The sequence below is a fragment of the Sycon ciliatum genome, chromosome 11 (genome assembly GCF_964019385.1).
Source record: "Sycon ciliatum chromosome 11, ocSycCili1.1, whole genome shotgun sequence".
In the NCBI taxonomy this organism is placed as follows: Eukaryota; Metazoa; Porifera; class Calcarea; order Leucosolenida; family Sycettidae; genus Sycon; species Sycon ciliatum.
The window spans coordinates 27914358-27936857 of NC_088653.1; the positions used below are offsets into that span (position 1 = coordinate 27914358).

Below are 22500 nucleotides of genomic sequence, written 5' to 3' on the forward strand. Positions count from 1 at the left end.
GCAATGTCAGCATCAGGGCGACGAAGCAAATCAATCACCGGCCGTGCCGAGGCCATACTGGAGGTCCACTGATGCACTGCATGGGGCCCAATGGCAGGAATTGAGAGACCGCCGGACTTAACAGGCAAGCCGATGAGACTCCGCTCAATGGCGGACATGTTCTTCCGACCAGTGATTGCTGGTATCAAACTGTTGTCAATCACATTATCTAGCCTGCCGAAAGCATCCGGCTCCGGCAAGCCATGTGAGCACATATGATAGCGCCAACGCGACCTCAATCCACGGGAGAAAACAGAATATGCAGCATGTGGCTGGGTTTCCGCCAGAGTGGAGAGAGTACCGACCTCCCTGCACCATACGGAAACATGACGACACAGACTCTCCTGTACAAATTCCTCCTCACCAATGGCCCCACCAAGATAACGAACACCATTGGTCAGCACACGTATACCCGTTGGGTCGAACAGCTCTCGGGCTTCTGACTCCAGGGCGGGTTTCACCAGCAGAACTGTCTTGGCTGCATTAGGGTAATATCCATACTTCGGGCCAATCTCCTCGATTGATTTCCAAAACGAATGCACGGCCGCCAATCTGCCACCAGACTCGCCATCATCCGCGTACCAGCATTGGTTCACATCAGGGTGCTGTTCACGGAGTTTACAAATCATAGGAGCCACCGCAAGAGCAAACATGGCCATGGCCAGAGGGTCTCCCTGACAAGTTCCCTCGCGCGAGTACAATACTACGCCACCAGGAAGAAATAGTGGAATATCCGCACCATATGTATTACGACAAATTTTTTCCATCGGTGGACACACACGTGCGATATTATGCAAGGCGGCCTTCCTGTTGATTGCGTTAAAGGCATTAGATGCATCGATGAGTAAGATTGCATCAGTGTCATCGGCGAGATATTGTTCCTGGACGGCACGCACAGCCGCCTCACAAGCCGCCGGCACACCAACACACAGCTGATGAGGGATCACGGCTGTCGCGATATCAGACGATATACACTGCAACACAGCCTTAGCGATGATCCGGCGAGCGACTTCCCCCACCGCAATCGGGCGCACACCTGGTCTCTTGTCCAATGCCACGAGCCGTGCCGCAACAAAAGCCGACAGAGAAGCAGGGTCTATATCCGTCGTGCATATCCTCTTGGCAGCAGCAGCAAGAGCGGCAGCCAAATTTGAAGAAGCACCTTTAAAGGCCGAGAGCATACGCTGCCAGGCCTGCACGTCCAGGCCAGACGGACCACCGGATCCCTTCATACTGCCAGCCACCCTCTTAATGCCTGCTGCTGAAATACCTTCAAATATTATGTCATTGACCGGTGCTGCATCATTCTCCAACAAAACGGTTTCAGGTGGCTCCACAGGAGTCGGGTGCTTATCGCGAAGTACATCCAGAACCGTCGCACCAGTGGAAGGTACTGCGATTTCATTTGGCTTGAGAGGTCTACCACCACCACCCTGGGATAAACCCGCCATGGCACGATGTAAGTTGCCACGGTGAACGAGATTCGCAAACACTGTATCCGACATAACATCGGACTCGCTAGCTGCATGGCTACCAATCGGAATATGAGCCTGTATACATCTCCCTTCCGAGAGCAGTTCAGAGAGATGACCAGACGACCAGCTGTCTAGGCGCCGCCGCAGGTGCAACACGTTGTCCTGACTCGTGCTATCCCGACCAGGGCGCTGAAGAAGAACATGACAAGCAACTGCCACGCCTTCCCAAGCAACACAACTTGTAGGACTGTTACTAGCAAATGATGAAATGAAATCAGCTATTAGCTGAACAAATTGTTTACCAACTGAGCCAGAAGGCACCATGAACAGATTCCGTCTCCAGGTGACCACCTTCTGATATGACTCGCGCATCCAATCAATTAACTCAGGACCTCTACCCCATATGGATGAGGATACATCAGCAGCGTCACCCACCACCGGACCAGCGGAAATGATTCCAGGGCGGGGAGCAGTTGCAGTCACAACAGCCGGCGCAGGACGAGGATTGTCACGAAGGAGAGAATCACCAATCACCTGGCCTCCATTCCGGGTCATATCCACACGCACACATTGTCCATTTGGGGTCCCACATTCCGAGATACTGGACACAATGGACACGGTGCTATTATCATTTTCTCTCAAGAGCGGAGGGACAGGCAGTTCCACACGCAATGACTTCCGAGGCAGTGTCCCGGAATCAATAGTCGGCGATGACGCAGCGGCGGAGTTGCAAGTCACTATTGTGCGAGATTGCGAAATACATGTAGATGACACGGTACCGGAGACAGATGACACGGAGCCCGAGCCCGGCACCTCCCGTGAGCCCTCCCGTGAGCTGCGGGGTACCCAACCAGGGGCACAAACAGGCGGAGCGTCCGGCAAAGAACCTATAGCTCCGACTACAACAGCTGTGGCTTGCAGATTGGCATTACCAAAGTTTGTACATTTATCGTCTCTCCCTGGGTAACAACTAATGCAGCACCTCCCATCTGCCGCACAGGAACATGACCGGCAAGTTCCTGACGCTCTGTTACAGGAGCAACAGGGTCGAGAACCCACCATACGCGAGCGGGACATTCTCCTAGCAACGCTTCAGCAGCACACAGCATAGGCGAAGACCATGCTGCACAGCTCTTCTGAGAGTACGCGCGTACGCGCTACTATTACCGGCACCAGTACTAGTATCGGGCAATAGTAGCCTCGGCCAAGCGCCAAGACACGGGCCGCACCCACGCCAGCGCCGTACGTGAGTATTGGAGGAGCCGTGACGTACAAACGAAGACGGTCGGAGCAGGAGGCAGAAGCTTAGCGCGAAGTCAGCCGATGCGTCTAGTGAGTAGTGTCAACTCGACTCGTCCCATACCAAGTACACATCCAGAGCGCCACTGCATAGTAGTATGCCACCAACCAGGCAGTACAGGGCCAAACCGCAAAGTGTGCACAGCACAGCAAGCCAGCTCAAACAGGGCCCAGGGCCCGCACGCTCAAACGTGCCCAGCACGGAACAAAGACTATAATGGCCGAATCGAAGCGCAAGAAACCAGCTGGATGAGGAATTGGCAGGCTGGACGAGCCCAGGAGGAAGCAAACTACGCGAGCCGACTCCACGTGTCACAAGGAAAGTAATGAAAAAGGTTTCAAACCGATGGAATAGAACAGTGGAGTAGAAAATTAGAGAATACCGGAGGAGCAAAAAGCTCTACCGCCCAGTGGTGTACAGTAGTAGTAGTAGTAGTAGTAGTAGTAGTAGTAGTAGTAGTAGTAGTAGTAGTAGTAGTAGTAGTAGTAGTAGTAGTAGTAGTAGTAGTAGTAGTAGTAGTAGTAGTAGTAGTAGTAGTAGTAGTAGTAGTAGTAGTAGTAGTAGTAGTAGTAGTAGTAGTAGTAGTAGTAGTAGTAGTAGTAGTAGTAGTAGTAGTAGTAGTAGTAGTAGTCAAAGAACTTTATTGAAAATCCATGATAATGTGATCGGAAAGATGATTGAAGAAAAATCCGAACTCGAGTCAAATCCAGGCAATTATTAGCAGTCACTACTATCAAAGCAGATCATTATTCACAATAGCGCAACTTGGAAAGCCGGCCAAAAAGGAAGATATTGAAATTAACTGAAGGCCTCCGCGCACAGCACATGGAGGGCCTTATAATTATATTCCCACTCACAACTGGAGCAAACGGCATTGGTCCAGGAATGAAATTGCTACACGCTTTCGGCAGTATGAAGCTCTGCACCCACGAAAGCAAGTAATCAGCCAGCGGAGCAAAATAAAAGAGATCCTGCAGCGCAAATGCGACATTACCATTGCATAACTAAGCTCCGGCTGCTTCTCGACAATGAGCTGAACAATGTTCTTTAGAGCACGGGAACATTCGGAAGCGCACATACCATTGGTCGCGAAAACCAAAGGTGTGAAGGTGCCTCGCTCAACATCAATCACACGTTGTAGATAGGCCCGTTTCTTCTGTGCTTCGTTACGAGACAACTGGGCAAGTACATCCGATCTCGACAGCAAGGACGCCGAGGGGTGGGTGACCCTCACATCAAAAAATGCATCTTGCTGTCGAGACCAGAAGCCCCTTGCACAAATGTCCAAACGAGCCTCAGGAGAACGATTGGCAGTGGCACAATCCAATGACTCACCAGTCAAAGGCAGCAACGTAGGCTCTATCCTTACATCTGAAATGACAGCCGAAAACACCTCCGCCAACAGGTCCCGAATCTCATTATGGCGTAGACTTGGGTAGCCCCCTGTTGGACATACCGCAGCGTGATCGAGCGTCATGGCCGCTCCACATACGCAGGATGATGGTAATTCATCAAGTGGCCAGCCGTAACGAATTGCCACTGCATCACGAAAGGCGGACTTGTTCAAGACGAATCCACAGGAGGCAAGCGGCTCCGCCGTAAGCCAACTTCCCACACCGGCATCTCTGGAGGTTTCCAGCAGAACACGCTGAGGGCCATTTAGGGCGGGGGCCAGCTCTGACAGCTGGGTCCTATGCATAGCAGCACGTTGATTGTTTTGATGTCTCCGGAGAACGCTGGTGTCGGAAACAATCCGAGCCGGCGTCAACTCATTGGACCCCGACCGCAGCATTCGCACGACGGGCCCAGTGACAACTTCACTTATCCGGCGCTGCACCTCTGCGTCCTCCGACACCACAGGAATAGCGAGGCCACCATATCGCACTGGTAATGCCAGCAGCTTCCGCTCCGAATCAGAAACCTCAGTCCGGCCAGTTAACGTAGGGATATATTTATTATTTATGACATCATCCAGTGGTCTGTACGAAGAAGCCAACCCTGGATGACTTCGGATGTGATAATTCCACTTGCTCTTCATACCACGGACAAATGCGGAATATGCGGCGTGGGGCTGTGTAAGCGAGATGTCAGCCAAGAGGCTCATCTCCCGCACCCAACTCGCAATGTGGCTATCGAGATTATCGGCAATGAACGTCGACTGGCCAACAGCACCTCCCAGGTACCTCGCTCCACCAGTTCGTATTGCAATACCGGTGGCATCGAACATGTCAACGGCCGCCCGCTCCAGATCCGGCTTGACAAGGAGTGTCGTCTTTGAGGCATTGGGGAAATAACCATACTCCGGTCCAATGTCAGACAAAGCCAACCAAAACTTGTGCACGTCCATCATCCTTCCACCAGCCTCGCCGTCATCCGCATACCAGCACTGGCCAATAGATGGGTGGTCACTTGACAGGCGTCTGATCATAGGGCTAATAGCCAGCGCAAACAGTGCCATGGCCAAAGGATCGCCCTGGCAAGTACCCTCTCGAGACAAGATCCTGTCACCACCCGGCAGAAACAACGATATTGGAGCGCCATATGTGTTTTGGAAGATTGTGGATACGGCAGGACACACCCGAGGAACGTTATGAAGCGCTGCCTGTCTGTTAACAGCATTAAATGCATTATACGCATCTATGAACAAAATAGCCTCTGTTTCCGGATCCAAATACTGGCTCTGCACAGCAAGGACCGCAGCCTCACACGCAGATGGCATGCCCACACAAACCTGAAATGGGGCTACAGCCGCAACAACATCAGTGGAGACGCAATCCAATATAGCTTTAGCGATAATACGGCGGTGTACTTCACCAACAGCTATCGGTCTCACACCTATACTGGAAGTAGCGCCAGCAGCATCACCAGCAGACTTCTCCAAGGGAACAAGGCAAGCTGCCACGAACGCTGACAGAATCTGAGGATCGACAACCTCCCTGCAGAGTCGCTTCGCTGCTGCAGCCAACGCCGATGCAAGGTTCGCCGATGCCCCCTTGAACACCGTGAGCATTCTCTGCCAGGCAGCGACGTCCAGTCCCGATGGACCTCCCGACCCAGAACTCTTCATGCGGCCAGCTGTCTTTTTGATTTTTTCTGCTGAAATCGTTTCAAACATAATCTGGTTGGGCAGATCTGGTTCACAGTCCAACAATATTCCCTCGGCTGGATCCACAGGAGCAGGGTGCTTCTTCTGAAGCACGTCACGGACCGTCTCACCCGAGGATTGCACCGCAATATCATCAGCCCGGAGAGGTTTGCCACACCGCCCCTCTGACAAACCAGACAGAGCCTGACCCAGCCGACCACCGTGCACAAGCTTGGCAAAATCCGTGTCCGACATCCCACTGTCTCCACCACCGCCAGCAGACCCCGAGCGGGGACGCAAGTGAGCCTGGACGCAACGGGACTCCTCCAACAGTGGCTGCAAGTCACCAGCAGCCCACATGTCCATGCGCCGCTGCAGATGCTCTGTATTCTCCTTGCTTCTGCTGTGCGGCTCAGGTCGCTGCAGCAAGAGGTGACTAGCAACCGCCACACACTCCCAAGCGACACAGGCAGCTGGACCACCAGATGCAAAAGTGTTTATGAAGTCCGCGATAATGTTAACGAAACGCTTGCCAGTGGAACCCGAGGGGGTCATAAAAAGGTTCCGCTGCCAGCACACAACCTGTCCATATGCAGTCCGCATCCAAATAGCCAACTCCGCATGCCGTGACCATAGAGGAGCAACTAGGGGAGCATGAGCAACCCCAGCAACGACATGGTCGCCACCATCCCCAGACTGCACAGGGCGACTCGCTCCCGAACATCGTGGGGGCGGCAGATCCACACGCAAACACTCCGAAGACACCGGCGCAGGCGCAGGAGCAGACGCATGAGTATCTCCTGTTGTTCGATCGCGGGAAGACTGAGGCCCGGAACTTGGCACATGCCCAACCATGCCGCGGCGAGGCAGCGCAGATGCAGAGGCAGGAACAGACACCTGAGGATCTCCTAATGCGTCATCACGGGAAGACTGATGTCCGGAACTTGGCGCAGACCCAGCCGTCACCGCCGAGGCAGAGCTCCGAGCTGCTATTGTGCGAGAGTGTGAGCCACATGGCGGAGGAACAGAGCCCAACACATCCCGGGAACCATGGGGCACCCAGCCAGGAGGTCGAAAAGGTGGAGCGCTACACAACGATTCGTCCACACCCATTCCAACAACTGCGGTCTGCAGATTCACGTTGCCAAAATTCGTACATTTATTGTCTCTGCCAGGGCAACAGTTGCTGCAGCAGCGTCCATCCGACGCACACGAACATGACTTGCAAGTCCCAGACGCTCTGCTGCAAGCGCAGCACGGTCGACCGCTCACAGCGCGTGACCGCGACATCCCATAGACACAGCACGGGCACACTGCATGCAAGGACCTAGCCCTAGCCTTAGGTGCAAACAGTGCGTCTACATGCAATGAGTAGTGTCAACTCGACTCGTCCCATACCAAGTACGCATCCAGAGCGCCATTGCAGGCAGTACAGGGCCAAACCACAACGTGTGCACAGCACAGCAAGCCAGCTCAAACAGGGCCCAAGGCCCGCACGCTCAAACGTGCCCAGCACGGACCAACGGCTATAATGGCCGATTCGCAGCGCAAGAAACCAGCTGAATGAAGGACTGGCGGGCCGGACGAGGCCAGAAGGAAGCAAACTACTCGAGCCGACTCCACATGTCACAAAGAAAGTAATTGAAAAGGCTTCAAACCGATTGAATTGAACAGTGGAGTAGAAAGAAGGAAGCAAACTACTCGAGCCGACTCCACATGTCACAAAGAAAGTAATTGAAAAGGCTTCAAACCGATTGAATTGAACAGTGGAGTAGAAAATTAGAGAATAACGGAGGAGCAAAAAGCCCAGTAGTAGTAGTAGTAGTAGTAGTAGTAGTAGTAGTAGTAGTAGTAGTAGTAGTAGTAGTAGTAGTAGTAGTAGTAGTAGTAGTAGTAGTAGTAGTAGTAGTAGTAGTAGTAGTAGTAGTAGTAGTAGTAGTAGTAGTAGTAGTAGTAGTAGTAGTAGTAGTAGTAGTAGTAGTAGTAGTAGTAGTAGTAGTAGTAGTAGTAGTAGTAGTAGTAGTAGTAGTAGTAGTAGTAGTAGTAGTAGTAGTAGTAGTAGTAGTAGTAGTAGTAGTAGTAGTAGTAGTAGTAGTAGTAGTAGTAGTAGTAGTAGTAGTAGTAGTAGTAGTAGTAGTAGTAGTAGTAGTAGTAGTAGTAGTAGTAGTAGTAGTAGTAGTAGTAGTAGTAGTAGTAGTAGTAGTAGTAGTAGTAGTAGTAGTAGTAGTAGTAGTAGTAGTAGTAGTAGTAGTAGTAGTAGTAGTAGTAGTAGTAGTAGTAGTAGTAGTAGTAGTAGTAGTAGTAGTAGTAGTAGTAGTAGTAGTAGTAGTAGTAGTAGTAGTAGTAGTAGTAGTAGTAGTAGTAGTAGTAGTAGTAGTAGTAGTAGTAGTAGTAGTAGTAGTAGTAGTAGTAGTAGTAGTAGTAGTAGTAGTAGTAGTAGTAGTAGTAGTACTACTACTAGTAGTTGCACCATTATGTGAGGGTGAGTATTCGCAGTGTACCGAAGCCGTGCGCCCAATAATTGAGGCAGCCGTGCCACAGCTTGCTGCCGATAGCACGCGAACGGCTGCGAGCCGGCCAGATGCAGCTGAGGGGTTGGCCGAGGTCGAATTGGCGGATGAGGAATCGTCCGGAGAGGCAGTGGAGCGGAACTCAGTAACTAACATCAACAACGTGGAAGCTATGCCGCTGAATTCTGGGTCGGTGGATATTGTCTCTGCTGACCGGGAGCGCGGTGATGTTCGTTCTCTGGATGGAGGTGATGCGTCAGAGATTTGGCTCTCACTGCGTCCGCCGCGTCACACAGTCAACAATGAAACCTCTGATGAGTCTCTCACCTCATCATGGCTTCCGCACCGGCCACCGTCAGCTTCAATGGAAATTCCGTCACGCGATGCTAGCGTTAGCGAGGCTGTGATGGAGACTCGCCAGCGTTTAAGAGAGGGCAAGAAGAAGAGAGAAGCTAGGGACATAGAGATCCTGGCCACAGTACATGATCACCTGACGCCAGACCAGCGATTCTTGGTGGAGATAGCTGGTGAGAAGGGCGTGTCCTCCTGGCTGACTGTTGAACCAAGGACCGCCCATGGCACAACACTTAACAAATCAGATTTTCGAGATGCTGTGGCGCTTCGGTACGGTCTACCGCTTGATGGTCTTCCAACGAACTGTGTATGCGGAGCTAACTTGTCGACTGACCATGCCATGGTGTGCCCTTGTGGTGGCTATCCCACCGCAAGGCATAATGAGATACGTGATCTCATCGCTGAGCTACTCAGAAGTGTAAGTCCCGATGTGGCAATCGAGCCCAACCTTCTCCCATTTGGTGGTGAGACATTGGCATGGTCAACATCTAACCGATCCCAGGAAGCGCGGCTTGACGTCAGGGCTCGTGGCTTTTGGACGCGGCAGCAGGAGGCCTTCTTCGATATCCGGGTAACGCATCCCAGGGCCACCTTGCTGTCTCGTGAAAAAGCCATGAGCCAATTGGAGCGCAATGAGCGGGAAAAAAAGCGGCATTACGCAGAGCGAGTGAATCAGATCGATCGGGGCACATTCACCCCCCCTCTGGTATTTGCGACCAACGGCATGATAGGGAAGGAGTGTTCCGTGTTTTTGAAGGCATTGGTTGGCCGTATTCTAGAGAAAAATGCTGATTTGGTGTATTCTGTTGTTGTCAATCATTTGCGATGCCGTTTGTCATTCTGCCTACTTCGCTGGTGTATCACCTGTTTACGTGGCTCTAGGTCCTCCTATCGCTCTAAGCGCTCGGCGAGCTTTGTGAATGACTGCCGTGTGCTCTCTAGGGCATAGTTTTTCTTTGTCATCATCTCGTATAATGTCAAAATGTGATCTAAAGTTTGTTTTCCGGTGTCCTGAAGTTTTTTCTTCTGTATGAATCTCGGTTTCAATTCTGGCGGTGTTCAAGCAGTTCTGGTTTGGATGTTTTTCTTTCCTTTTCCTTCCCCTTTTTCATGTATAAACATTGCTGTTGCCATTAATTTGTTATCTTTCTATTTTGTTACAATTTTGCTGTTCGCCTTTTGAATTCATTGCCCTCCTTGCATTCACATCTTCATTGCTTTGTGCTTTCAATAAAAACACATTTCAGTAGTAGTAGTAGTAGTAGTAGTAGTAGTAGTAGTAGTAGTAGTAGTAGTAGTAGTAGTAGTAGTAGTAGTAGTAGTAGTAGTAGTAGTAGTAGTAGTAGTAGTAGTAGTAGTAGTAGTAGTAGTAGTAGTAGTAGTAGTAGTAGTAGTAGTAGTAGTAGTAGTAGTAGTAGTAGTAGTAGTAGTAGTAGTAGTAGTAGTAGTAGTAGTAGTAGTAACAAGGCCTCTTTTACGGGCAAATGACGCATATGCGTAAACCAAAAGCAACAAGAACCTCAATAAACAATGTCCAGTAAAAGAATCTGCAGACTGCAAAAAAGGACACACGGTAAAACTCAAGTCCAATAGATCACGTATGGTACGTATGTGTGAACAAACCAAAAGCCGATTGAGTGGTGAATGTGGAATGTGTAAGTTGAAAACTCGAGTCTGATAAATAGCCTATTGGGGTATATGTGTAAAAACATCATAAACCAATAGGGTGGTGGATGTATAATTTGTCTGCGTGTGAATGCTTATTTCGATCTGTCCGATAAACAAAACAAACTATTATAAAAGTAGAAACAAAAAAAAACAAAGACATGCTCAAAAACAGATATGTCCGTTACGTCACAACATCCGTTTAGGATCGGCCACACAGCCCCATGCCACTACCGGAGCAGCCTGCACTCCGTGACAAACGAATTGCCACGGCGTACGCCTCGAGCTCCCCGGCATCCACGCAAACAGGTTACGGCCCAGCGGAGGAGGCAGAAGGTAATCTTGGCACGAAGATGGTGCATGACGACGGAGTACTGTAGGTCAGAGTGTTTCTCCACCACGCGCTGAACAAGCCGCTTCAGGAACATTCCGCACTCTGCCCCAGCCATGCCATTCGTGGCAAACACCAACGGAGTGAAGGCACCTCGCTCGACGTCCGTGATCCTCTGGCAGTATTTCCGCTTCTTCTCCAACTCGTTGGTGCGCAGTTGGCCAAGGGCTTCCGAACGCGACAGCAGGGACACTTTAGGGTGGGTGACCCTGACATCAAAAAAAGCGTCCTGCTGCCTTGTCCAGAAACCCCCGGCCCTGATGTCCAAACGAGCTTCAGCGCTGCGATTGGCGGTCCGGCCGGCGAGCACCTCGCCATCGAGAGGGAGCAATCTAGGCTCGACCTCCACGTCCGGCACGACATCGCCAAGGACAGCCGCCAGGGTATCCCGGATTTCGTCGTGACGTGCCATCGGGTACCCCCCCCCCCATGTGGACACGTCATCGAGTGGTATAGGGTGGTGTCCGCTCCACAAGCGCATTTGCACGGGACATCCAGTGGCAGGTACCCATAGCATATGCACACCGCATCTCGAAAGTCGTACTTATTCAGGATTGTCCGGTGCGCAGTAAGCGGGGCACACGTCAGCCATGACGACACACCCTTCTCACCGGCGATATTTGTGAGGCGGGGGTAGATCGGGATACAACGCCGCGACTAGTGCCTTCTGCGACTTCTCCTTGTCCTTGCAACATGAGACCGCTTGCTTGCGGGACTCGGTAACGGCTGCGACAGACGGGTTATCACGAACCGGCTGGGTGGTGTGGACCCCAGGTTCTGGCCGGGTCACAAGTCCAGGAGGATCACGAACGGACGCAGCAGAAGCAACTTTAGTAGTAGTAGTGGTGGTGGTGGTGGTGGTGGTGGTGGTGGTGGTGGTGGTGGTGGTGGTGGTGGTGGTGGTGGTGGTGGTGGTGGTGGTAGTAGTAGTAGTAGTAGTAGTAGTAGTAGTAGTAGTAGTAGTAGTAGTAGTAGTAGTAGTAGTAATAATAGTACTAGTATAGTAGTAATAATAGTACTAGTATAGTAGTAATAATAGTACTAGTATAGTAGTAATAATAGTACTAGTATAGTAGAAGTTCCGTACCCATCGTGGCCACCACCTATACATTTACTACATTGGCTCGAACCCACGACCCTAAGATTAAGAGTCTCGTGCTCTACCGACTTTTAGTATTCCTCTTCAGCCGAGTGTTCATCCTCGTTGTTGCAGTGCCCGTTGTCGCATTTAACTATTCCTCTTCAGCCGAGTGTTCATCCTTGCTGTTGCAGCGCCCGTTGTCACCTTCAGCCGAGCGTTCATCCTCGCTGTCTCCGGCAGAGTGTTCATCCTCTGTAGAGTCCAACCGGTAAATTGCTGTCTCTAGTTTGTTTGTTGGTTGCTGTGCTTCTTCCCCTGTGTTCTGTGTGGTGTGCAGTACCCTCACGGCGCAGATGCATCAGCACCCGGGCCACGGACCACCGCCGCAGCTATCTGCACCACCGCCGCCGCCTCCACCTCCCCAACCTCTCCGTCCCCTGATGCATGACCGCTGCCCAGAGGACGTACGCTGTTTTATCCGACTTATGCATATATGCACCTTTGTGAGGGGCAACGTCTTCCACATTTGGCAGGTACAGCCAGTTGTAGTTCATTTGTGGGTATGATGGTACACAGTTAATGTACACACTATGATACCAATCCTGTATCAAAATGCAAGATTGGTATCACAGTGTGTACCGGTTTAGTGGACTTGCCCCTCAAGATCAAAAGGCGGGAGTATTTTCACGAGCACGTAACCCCCAAGAGTGTGCAACTCCAGCTATGGGGTCTGCGACGACAGAACTTCACATCACGGGCCGAACCCATGCACAATTTTGTGCACCATCTGCATCATAGATACCGGGTTGTATGCAATCCTGCTTTGGATCCGACTCTCTTGTGGCCACTTTGCACTGTTTGCCAGTGTAACCGTTTGATCCATGTCACGTGATGTGAAGTCCTGCCATCGTCGCAGCACTGCATAGAGGTTGTGCAGACAGTTGCACACTCTTGGGGTTGCGTACTCTTGGTCATGTACATACGCCCCATTGACATTCGTCAAGCAGCACACATAGGCCACACATAGGACAACTTACGGTTGCGGATGTAGGCCAGGACGGCTGGGGCAGCTAGGATTGACACATTACTGCTGAGTCCAATTAGCTCACACAGACGGTGGTCCAAAGCCAGCGATTGTCCACTTATATCACTATGTACCATACAACAACAACAACAACAATAATTCTTCCTCACTCTTTCTCCTTTCTTACACTATTATCTCTTATTGGCCACTGGCTATCGTGAGAATAAAGATTTGAAACAACACAACAAAAGACGTTCCCTCCGACCTGCTTTCAAACAAGAAATCTACTCACTGCTGATTAACTCAATCTGCTCATGCAGTGTTCACCCTCTCCCATATTTGTAAAATTCAAAGCGATGTGAATTTCTTTCCAACTGCAAAACCCGCAGCCCCACCCACAGCATCTGACCTTCTCATTAACTTATCTCTTTTTTGGCGATGGTGCCATCGTGAGAAAAAAGAATTCAAAAAACAACAATGACAACAACAGCGCATTCTCTGCGCCACAATTATGCCCCACCACATATACTCTCGATGCATACTGCTAGCAACGTGCAACCTTCGTATAATTTACGTCGCTCTCGTACTTGGCACGTGCCAACTCCGCGGACTGACCGCTGTCTCCATTCTCCCCTGTACAAGGCCCTTCATTACTTTAATTGCTTGCCCACCCAGCTTTGCGAAATCCCTTCTCGTACTCCCTTCAAATCCCAGATATCCCTGCTGTTGCACAACTCTGTATGCTCGTGTAGCGACCACCCCTGCCCGTACACTTAAGTAGTCATTAACCCCCTAGGCTATGCCCACCCAATTCTTCCTCACTCTTTCTCCTTTCTTACACTATTATCTCTTATTGGCCACTGTCTATCGATTTGAAACATATACTTTCGCTGCACACGCGGCCATCGCAGAGTGCAACCCCTATTATACTGCAATATAGCAATGTTCAAGTATTCAGAGTTTTCCTGCAGCGGAACATCCTCATGACAAATCTACGTTGGTGATGTCGGAGATGAGGTCATCAACACTGCTACGAGGTCATCAACACCGCTATGAGATCATCAACACCGCAATGAGATATGCCAGTCACTTACAGAACCTGGAATTGTTGCATGCGGACCACACCGCGGGGCAGAGCTGTTAGGGCGTTGCCAGACAAGTTCCTACACAACAAGGTAGGACAAAGAAACAACATTTTGCAAACACACCAATCAAGTGACACAGTGTGTGTGTGTGTGTGTGTGTGTGTATGTGTGTGTGTGTGTGTGTGTGTGTATGTGCGTGTGAGAGTGTGAAGTTGCTGTGCAGGCGTGTTGCTCGCTTGGGGCACGCTTACCCTCCTAAAAATTTCGACCTGGGGCATGTCCGATTGGTAGGACCCGGATCCAGATCAACCGGATCCATTGGATGTGCAACCTTTCGATTGGTTGAATCTGAATTCGGATTCTTTGGATTAGGATCCGGTCAACCCACCTCGGGGAGCAGGGTTGACCGGATCCACCGGATTCTTTTGTTTCCAAAAACTGTACTCTGTACGTGGTACATGCACAAATGGTGGGAATAAGAGATCGATCTGGATCCGGATCCAACCAATCGAAAAACGCCCCTGGGTTCAGTTTGCACGTTATGACCATTTACAATATATAATGAATTAATAATGACATGCACCTGCCATTCCTACACATGCATTGTATGCAGCCACCCCCCCCCCCCCAAAGGGGGACCAGTTACACCCCTGCTGTGACATAGCATGCAACTGTCTGATGACACAGCTATCAGCATCTGGTTTTGAACGGTAAATTGCTGAATTATGATTTCCATTCTGCTGGAATTATGCCAGTGATCTTGGAACATTAAGCTAGAATTATGCCAATGATTATGCTACATTATGCTGGAATTTTGCCAATTGTTGTGTATCGGTAGAAAGACTTTTCAAGGCTCATTTTGTTGTGGTCCTTTCGTTTATCTTGGTTTGTTTTCCGTTCTGCTTTGACTCGTATTTGACTGGTTTTGGTTGCATGTATAGTTTGTACATGACATGATCCAAGTAACGGTTACGTCATTGTCATGCGTTATGTTTTGTTTGTGCGCATGCTTATATGCTGCCATAATGTTAGTCTTTTTCTTCAGTTATCAGTTTACCTCGTCGTGTCCGGTCTTCTTGTTTGTCCGTCTCCGTCTTGTCAAGAAATTATGTAGAACTCTTAGTTCAGTTTCATTGTTGTGTGTGGCGAGTCGGATGGGCAGGGAGGCTGGGCCCCTGACGCCTGGAGAAGATGTGCTGGTGCACAAAACCAATGATTATGCTACAGTATGCTGGAATTATGCCAATGATTATGCTATACTGTACCCTTGCACTCTTGTTGCACTTTGCAACGTTACAACAACTCTGGCACCATGACAGCACGGCTGATAAGGTGTAATATTCACCAGCTTATTTCCGGTAACATGCCTAAATATACTTGGAACCATGCCAGAAACCATGCCAGAAACCATGCCAGAAACTATGCCAGAAACTATGCCAGAAACTATGCCAGAAACTGTGCCAGAAACTATGCCAGAAACTATGCCAGAAACTATGCCAGAAACTATGCCAGAAAGGTGCTATGGTATTTTACCTGTGAACGAGAAAAGTGCCTGAAAGTGGCTGAAAAGTGAAAGCGAGCTGGGGGCCCACTTTCACGTACATTTACACCAAAAAGCGCGAAACAAGACTTGATTTTTTACGCGGCTCTTTAGAGCATGATAATTATCGTATTGTGTTTTGAAAATTTGAAATACCCATGGCTACTGGTCGGTAGCCAAAGTCTATTGCAGCCAGTATTAACACATTAGCTGGCCAGCACATTAACTCATCAATATCAGCTTTGGAAGTACACTCATATCACGGTTACCCGAACCCCAAAGTCAAGGGCACTTTGGTCTACCGGGCACCCTCCAGTGGGCGAGTTTCAGTGGAAATATTACAACTCTTTTGTAACTTTTGTGGAAATAGTGACGTCATATGCCATATCCGTGGGTTTTCCCCATCCAAATGTATGTGATTCGGGGTTACGGACTTTTCAAAGTTCCAGGCCGTGCCCTGTTCCGGAGCGGCCGGATAAACGAGGTATGAGTCTATGATTGTAATGCCATGGCAACATCCATTGAGAGCTTTGCCATGGCAACATCCATTAAGAGCTTTGCCATGGCAACATCCATTGAGAGCTTTGCCATGGCAACACCCATTGAGAGCTTTGCCATGGCAACATCCGTTGAGAGCTTTGCCATGGCAACACCCATTGAGAGCTTTGCCATGGCAACATCCATTGAGAGCTTTGCCATGGTAACACCCATTGAGAGCTTTGCCATGGCAACATCCATTGAGAGCTTTGCCATGGCAACATCCATTGAGAGCTTTGCCATGGCAACATCCATTGAGAGCTTTGCCATGGCAACATCCATTGAGAGCTTTGCCATGGCAACACCCATTGAGAGCTTTGCCATGGCAAAATACATTGAGAGCTTTGCCATGGCAACACCCATTGAGAGCTTTGCCATGGCAACATCCATTGAGAGCTTTGCCATGGCAACACCCATTGAGAGCTTTGCCATGGCAACATCCATTGAGAGCTTTACCATGGTAACACCCATTGAGAGCTTTGCCATGGCAACATCCATTGAGAGCTTTGCCATGGCAACATCCATTGAGAGCTTTGCCATGGCAACACCCATTGAGAGCTTTGCCATGGCAACACCCATTGAGAGCTTTGCCATGGCAACATCCATTGAGAGCTTTGCCATGGTAACACCCATTGAGAGCTTTGCCATGGCAACATCCATTGAGAGCTTTGCCATGGCAACATCCATTGAGAGCTTTGCCATGGCAACATCCATTGAGAGCTTTGCCATGGCAACACCCATTGAGAGCTTTGCCATGGCAAAATACATTGAGAGCTTTGCCATGGCAACACCCATTGAGAGCTGTGCCATGGCAACATCCATTGAGAGCTTTGCCATGGCAACACCCATTGAGAGCTTTGCCATGGCAACATCCATTGAGAGCTTTGCCATGGTAACACCCATTGAGAGCTTTGCCATGGCAACATCCATTGAGAGCTTTGCCATGGCAACATCCATTGAGAGCGTTGCCATGGCAACACCCATTGAGAGCTTTGCCATGGCAACATCCATTGAGAGCTTTGCCCAGACATGAACACTAAAGGAGCAAGGATCTCATTAACCTACAGTTTTGTAAGGCTAGTTGTGTTGGCGAAAAGAGTCAACGGCAGCCAATTCAGATGGTTCTTGTCCAAGCGTCTGCATGGTGGAAATACGATACGCACAAGCAAGAGGACACATGCACACACACGTTCACACACACACACACATGTACACACACATACAAGCATGCACGCACACGCACCATTGGACCATTGGACCATTGGACGCCCATCACCGGAGGCGATGATAGCGATGCTACAGCAGAAGCCATAGCCACTTGTGCTGGGATTGCACCATTCATCAGCTTGCAAGGCTGAAGAATTGACCGCCACTTTTCAGCCTGGTCTACACCACACAGCTATGAAGTGGATTTTTCTGGCCAGTGAATCCCTACTTTTTGGTCTTTTTTTCTTTCTTTTTTTCCCGCACTCACATCACACCACATACTCCGGCATGCACTGGCTGTTGGTAACCACCCAGGAGAATGAAAGAAAAGTCAGGAAGAGTCTGAGAAAGAGAAGAAAGACGTGTGTGTGTGACCATAATCGTTGGGAATCGAACTTGCAATCTATCGATTGGCTGCACATACCATTGCACCATATGGCACACACACACACACACATACACACACACACACACACACACACACACACACACACACACACACACTCCACAAACTCATACACAAACTCACACACGCACACACGTGCGCGCACATGCACACCCTCACACACAGAACCACTCACACACATGCACATCGTGTCAGTATAGGAATAAAGCAGAACTACACATGCACATGATCCCACAGACTCCAAGGTAGATGAAGTCATCTCTGCGCACAACTTGCTCAATGCCCGGAAGGATGGTTCTTCCTCATATGTAAGATGGAACAACATTTTATTGCAAGTCCGAGTTTCCTGCTTGCACCATCACCAGCCAGAGCATCAACCAAAACTCATGAGAGAGAGAGAGAGAGAGAGAGAGAGAGAGAGAGAGAGAGAGGGAGAGAGAGAGAGGGAGAGAGAGGGAGAGAGAGGGAGAGAGAGGGAGAGCGAGAAGGAGAGGGCGAGGGCGAGGGAGAGCGAGAGCGAGAGCGAGAGAGAGCGAGAGAGAGAGAGAGAGAGAAAGAGAGAGAGAGAGAGAGAGAGAGAGAGAGAGAGAGAGAGAGAGAGAAAAAGAAAGAGAGAGAAAGAGAGAGAAAAGAGAGAGAAAAGAAGAGAGAGAGAGAGTAAGAAAGAGCGCACGTGCGTGAGCGAGAGAGAGAGAGAGAGAGAGAGAGAGAGAGAGAGAGAGAGCTATATAGAGAGAACAACGCCAACAATAATATTGCTTGATGTGCATGCAATTGGTATGATATGACATGTACAATAAACATGTTGTCTGTTGTCTTACATGTTTCGCAGGGCACTGGTTTGTTGGAACAATACACTGGGTAAAGTTGTCAATTTATTGCCTGACAATTGCCTGTAGTGAATGGACACACACAAGCACACACACACAAACACACACGCACGGACACACACGCACACACATGAAAACGCACACACAAGAACACGCAGACTTGTCCTTGAATGCTGCAAGAAACTCACGATAGTTGAAAAATGGATTTGGGAAAGATGATTCATTTGGGTAGTTTAAAGCGGTGAAAATTGTAAAATTGTAAAATTGTAAAATTGTATGAATGAACAAAGACTATGAAATGAATGGATATCACCAGGTTGCCGCTCTATACCTAGCTGCAGGTATCCTTGCCTTAAGTGATGGCAAGAGTGTATAAACGCCAGGAGTATGCATCTGCCTGTACAGTCTCCATAGAGTGCTGCGACGACGGAAGAACTTCACATCACGTGACATGGTTCAAAAGGTTATGCTAGCAAACAGTGCACAGGGGCCACAAGAGAGTTGCGTACAACCCTGTATCTATCATGCTGTATCTATCATGCTGTATCTATCATGCTGTATCAATCATGCTGTATCTATCATGCTGTATCTATCATGCTGTATCTATCATGCTGTATCTATCATGCTGTATCTATCATGCTGTATCTATCATGCTGTATCTATCATGCTGTATCTATCATGCTGTATCTATCATGCTGTATCTATCATGCTGTATCTATCATGCTGTATCTATCATGCTGTATCTATCATGCTGTATCTATCATGCTGTATCTATCATGCACAGGGTGAACATAATTTGTACGAGCTCGTCACGTGATGTGAAGTCCTGCTGTCGCAGACGCAGACCCCAAAGCTGGAGATGCACACTAGTGTGGGCTATGTAGTCTTGGTGATTGGCTGTTACATCAGTAGTGTATCTGATAGGGGCTACGCACAAGCATCGGCCAATGTACAAGGGTGTGTGTTCATTTAAAATCTAAACCAGAAGTAGCTGGAAAACACGTAAAAACCTTTTCCTCACAGACAAATATATTCGAGAAGTGAAGAAGGGCACTCGGTTCAGATTCACGGTCAATGTACATGTGAGTTGTGACAAGTGAAAGCGGCCGCATAGGCCTGAAAACTGCATGGTGTACTTCCTCATGACAATTGTCGGATTTCGCTTACCACAGCTCCAGTTAACCCATTTTCTAGCTAAAGACGTACTAGAGCCACGTAAACCCGTCATGTGCGAGCCATGAATAAGGGTTGTGGTGGCGTGGTCAATAAAAATGACGTCTCGGTGCTGAGGATCATGATTACAGTCAACTTGGCTAATAACGACTGTGGATATAACGACTGTGGATATAACGACTGTGGATATAACGACAATTTGCGACTAACGACATTATTTTCCATGCCCAGAGCAAAGTCCCGCCTAACTGTAATAAACATAATGAGACTTCGGGAATAAGGACACTTCGCGAATAAGGACACTTCGCGAATAAGGACACTTCGGGAATAAGGACACTTCGGGAATAAGGACACTTTGTGAATAAGGACACTTTGCGAATAAGGACACTTCGGGAAAAAAGGACACTTCGGGAATAAGGACACTTTTCTGATGCCCCGCCGAGTGCCGTTATATGCAAAGTTGACTGTAAACGTATTTTTCAGTGCCAAATAAGGAGTGCAGACCCTGGATGCCTTGACCTGCAACCTAAACTGGGTTAAACGGGTGAATCAATACGTACAGGGTTTCCAGTTTGGAACTGATTGAAAAGAGCCCACCGGGTAGCTGGGTAAGATTGTTGTTGTCCAGGTCACTACAGTCAACATATACACAGAAAGAGAGAGAGAGAGAGAGTAAGATCTGGTTGCACACAGCTGCGGAGAGGGTGCTCAACGTACAAAAAAAAACAGAGCAACAGAGAGGTTCCGCACTACGTAAAGTTGAGCAACTTTACGTTAGTGGGCGGGAAAAAACCGTGAATTCGCGAGTTTACACTCCACTTACGGAAAGTTGTCTACGGAGAGTACGTAGATAGGGCTCTGATAACGTAGCTGGTCCGTAACTGGATTGGGGTACAAATTTATGACTCTCTCCCCAGGTCGATCTGGTCGTACACTGCCGCGTTCAGAGTTGCCAAGGGCAGCTACGTGATTTGAAAACTCCGTATGGCGGAACCCAGATGCGCATGCAGCTTATGTAAGACTTTCCGTAGATCGACTACGTTTTTTACTAACGTAATTACGTTATGCGGAACCTCTCTAATGACACAAGTCATCAAGCGACGGAGAGCCGAGAAACTCGTTGTTACTCCGAGTTGCGTGCGAAGCACTCATCAGACAACTTCATAATAATTATTATACTGTAAGACATGTATATATAACGAGGAAGTAAATCTAACGTTTTAACGGATGACATTTCTTCGTTATAATAAGATTCGTTCAGGCTGTATTGCTTCATATATATTGTGCGTGGATATGCTTGAATACTGCAAGAGCGTTAACATATCGTCTCGTTAACCTATGGATTTTGGACGATCGTTAAATTTGCGACTCGTTATAATAACAGTACATAATATAATATTGTGTGTGTGTTTGTGTGTGTGTGTTGTGGGGGGGGGGGGGGGGGGGGGAGGGGAGAGGGGAGGGGTGCGCAAACATTCCGCATGACCAAGTTATAGCCTGGGACAATGGAACAAAAAAAGTGATGTACTTCATCATCACTACATCATCACTACATCATCACTACATCATCACTACATCATCACTACACCATCACTGCATCACCACTACATCACCACTACATCATCACTACACCATCACTACACCATCACTACATCATCATTACATCATCGCTACATCATCAATGCATCATTACTGCATCATTATTATTATTATTATTGAAAAACAATCCAGAAAGATACTAATAAAGAGAAATGGAGTGAGAAGAAACAACACCTATGAAAATGATAATCCTAGCACTAAGGTAATAACAGGAAGACATTCTGATTCTTCTTTTTCTGTTTTGTGCCGTGCTCGTCATGGTTATAAGTTACAGTTGAGTGTGTTAGAAGCTGTTTGTCAACGTATTCATAAGCCTAATCTGTGTGTCCAGAAGGACAGCATTATTCGTTTGAAATTGTTTTAGTAGCAGCTTGTTCTGTCTGTTTGGCCCTGGTTGGCCATGGTGTCATATCTTGTGTCACAGTATACTAGTAGTCCTTATAAGTTCGTTAAGTGCTTTCGCAGTTTTTCCTGTTATTACCTTAGTGCTAGGATTATCATTTTCATAGGTGTTGTTTCTTCTCACTCCATTTCTCATTATTATTATTAACTTTTATTTTACTATCATCACTACATCATCACTACATCATCACTACATCGTCACTACATCGTCACTACATCGTCACTACATCGTCACTACATCGTCACTACATCATCACTACATCAACACTACATCATCACTACATCATCACTGCATCATCACTGCAGCATCACTGCATCATCACTACATCATCACAACATCATCACTAAAGTCTGTTTCAAAAAGAAATGCAATCAGGTTTGAGTATGAAGATAATAGGATATTCACACGACAGGCAAATCCACGTGCACCGGAAAGTTGCTATGGTATTTTACCTGTGAACGAGAAAAGTGCCTGAAAGTGGCTGAAAAGTGAAAGCGAGCTGGGGGCTCACTTTCATGTACATTTACACCAAAAAGCGCGAAACAAGACTTGATTTTTTACGCGGCTCTTTAGAGCATGATAATTATCGTATGTGTGTTTTGAAAATTTAAACTACCCATGCCTACTGGTCGGTGAAGTATTCAAAAATGCAAACGTGCCTGTCGTTGAGTGCAGCTGTGTGAATCCACACAGTCACTTTTCTCCTATGTCACTCCCTGTAAAACGTGCAAGTGCCTGTCGTATGAATACCCCATAAGGGAAATTTGGACAACAAAGTACATAGAATGGCTTGTTAG

General features: G+C 48.4%; 1 protein-coding gene across 1 annotated transcript in view; it reads right to left on the bottom strand.

Moving 5' to 3' along the window:
• The window catches only part of LOC135827266 (uncharacterized), a 28320-nt gene extending 8014 nt beyond the window's left edge, over window positions 1-20306 (bottom strand). The window contains exons 1-5 of the mRNA XM_065339795.1: window positions 20262-20306; window positions 18520-18591; window positions 17152-17223; window positions 14019-14087; window positions 12938-13050 (exon numbers count right to left, since the gene is read on the bottom strand). Coding sequence (XP_065195867.1) covers window positions 12938-13050; window positions 14019-14038 — 133 coding nt within the window. The 5' untranslated portion in view covers window positions 14039-14087; window positions 17152-17223; window positions 18520-18591; window positions 20262-20306. The remainder of the gene's footprint in view (window positions 1-12937; window positions 13051-14018; window positions 14088-17151; window positions 17224-18519; window positions 18592-20261) is intronic.
• Window positions 20307-22500: the final 2194 nt, after the last annotated feature.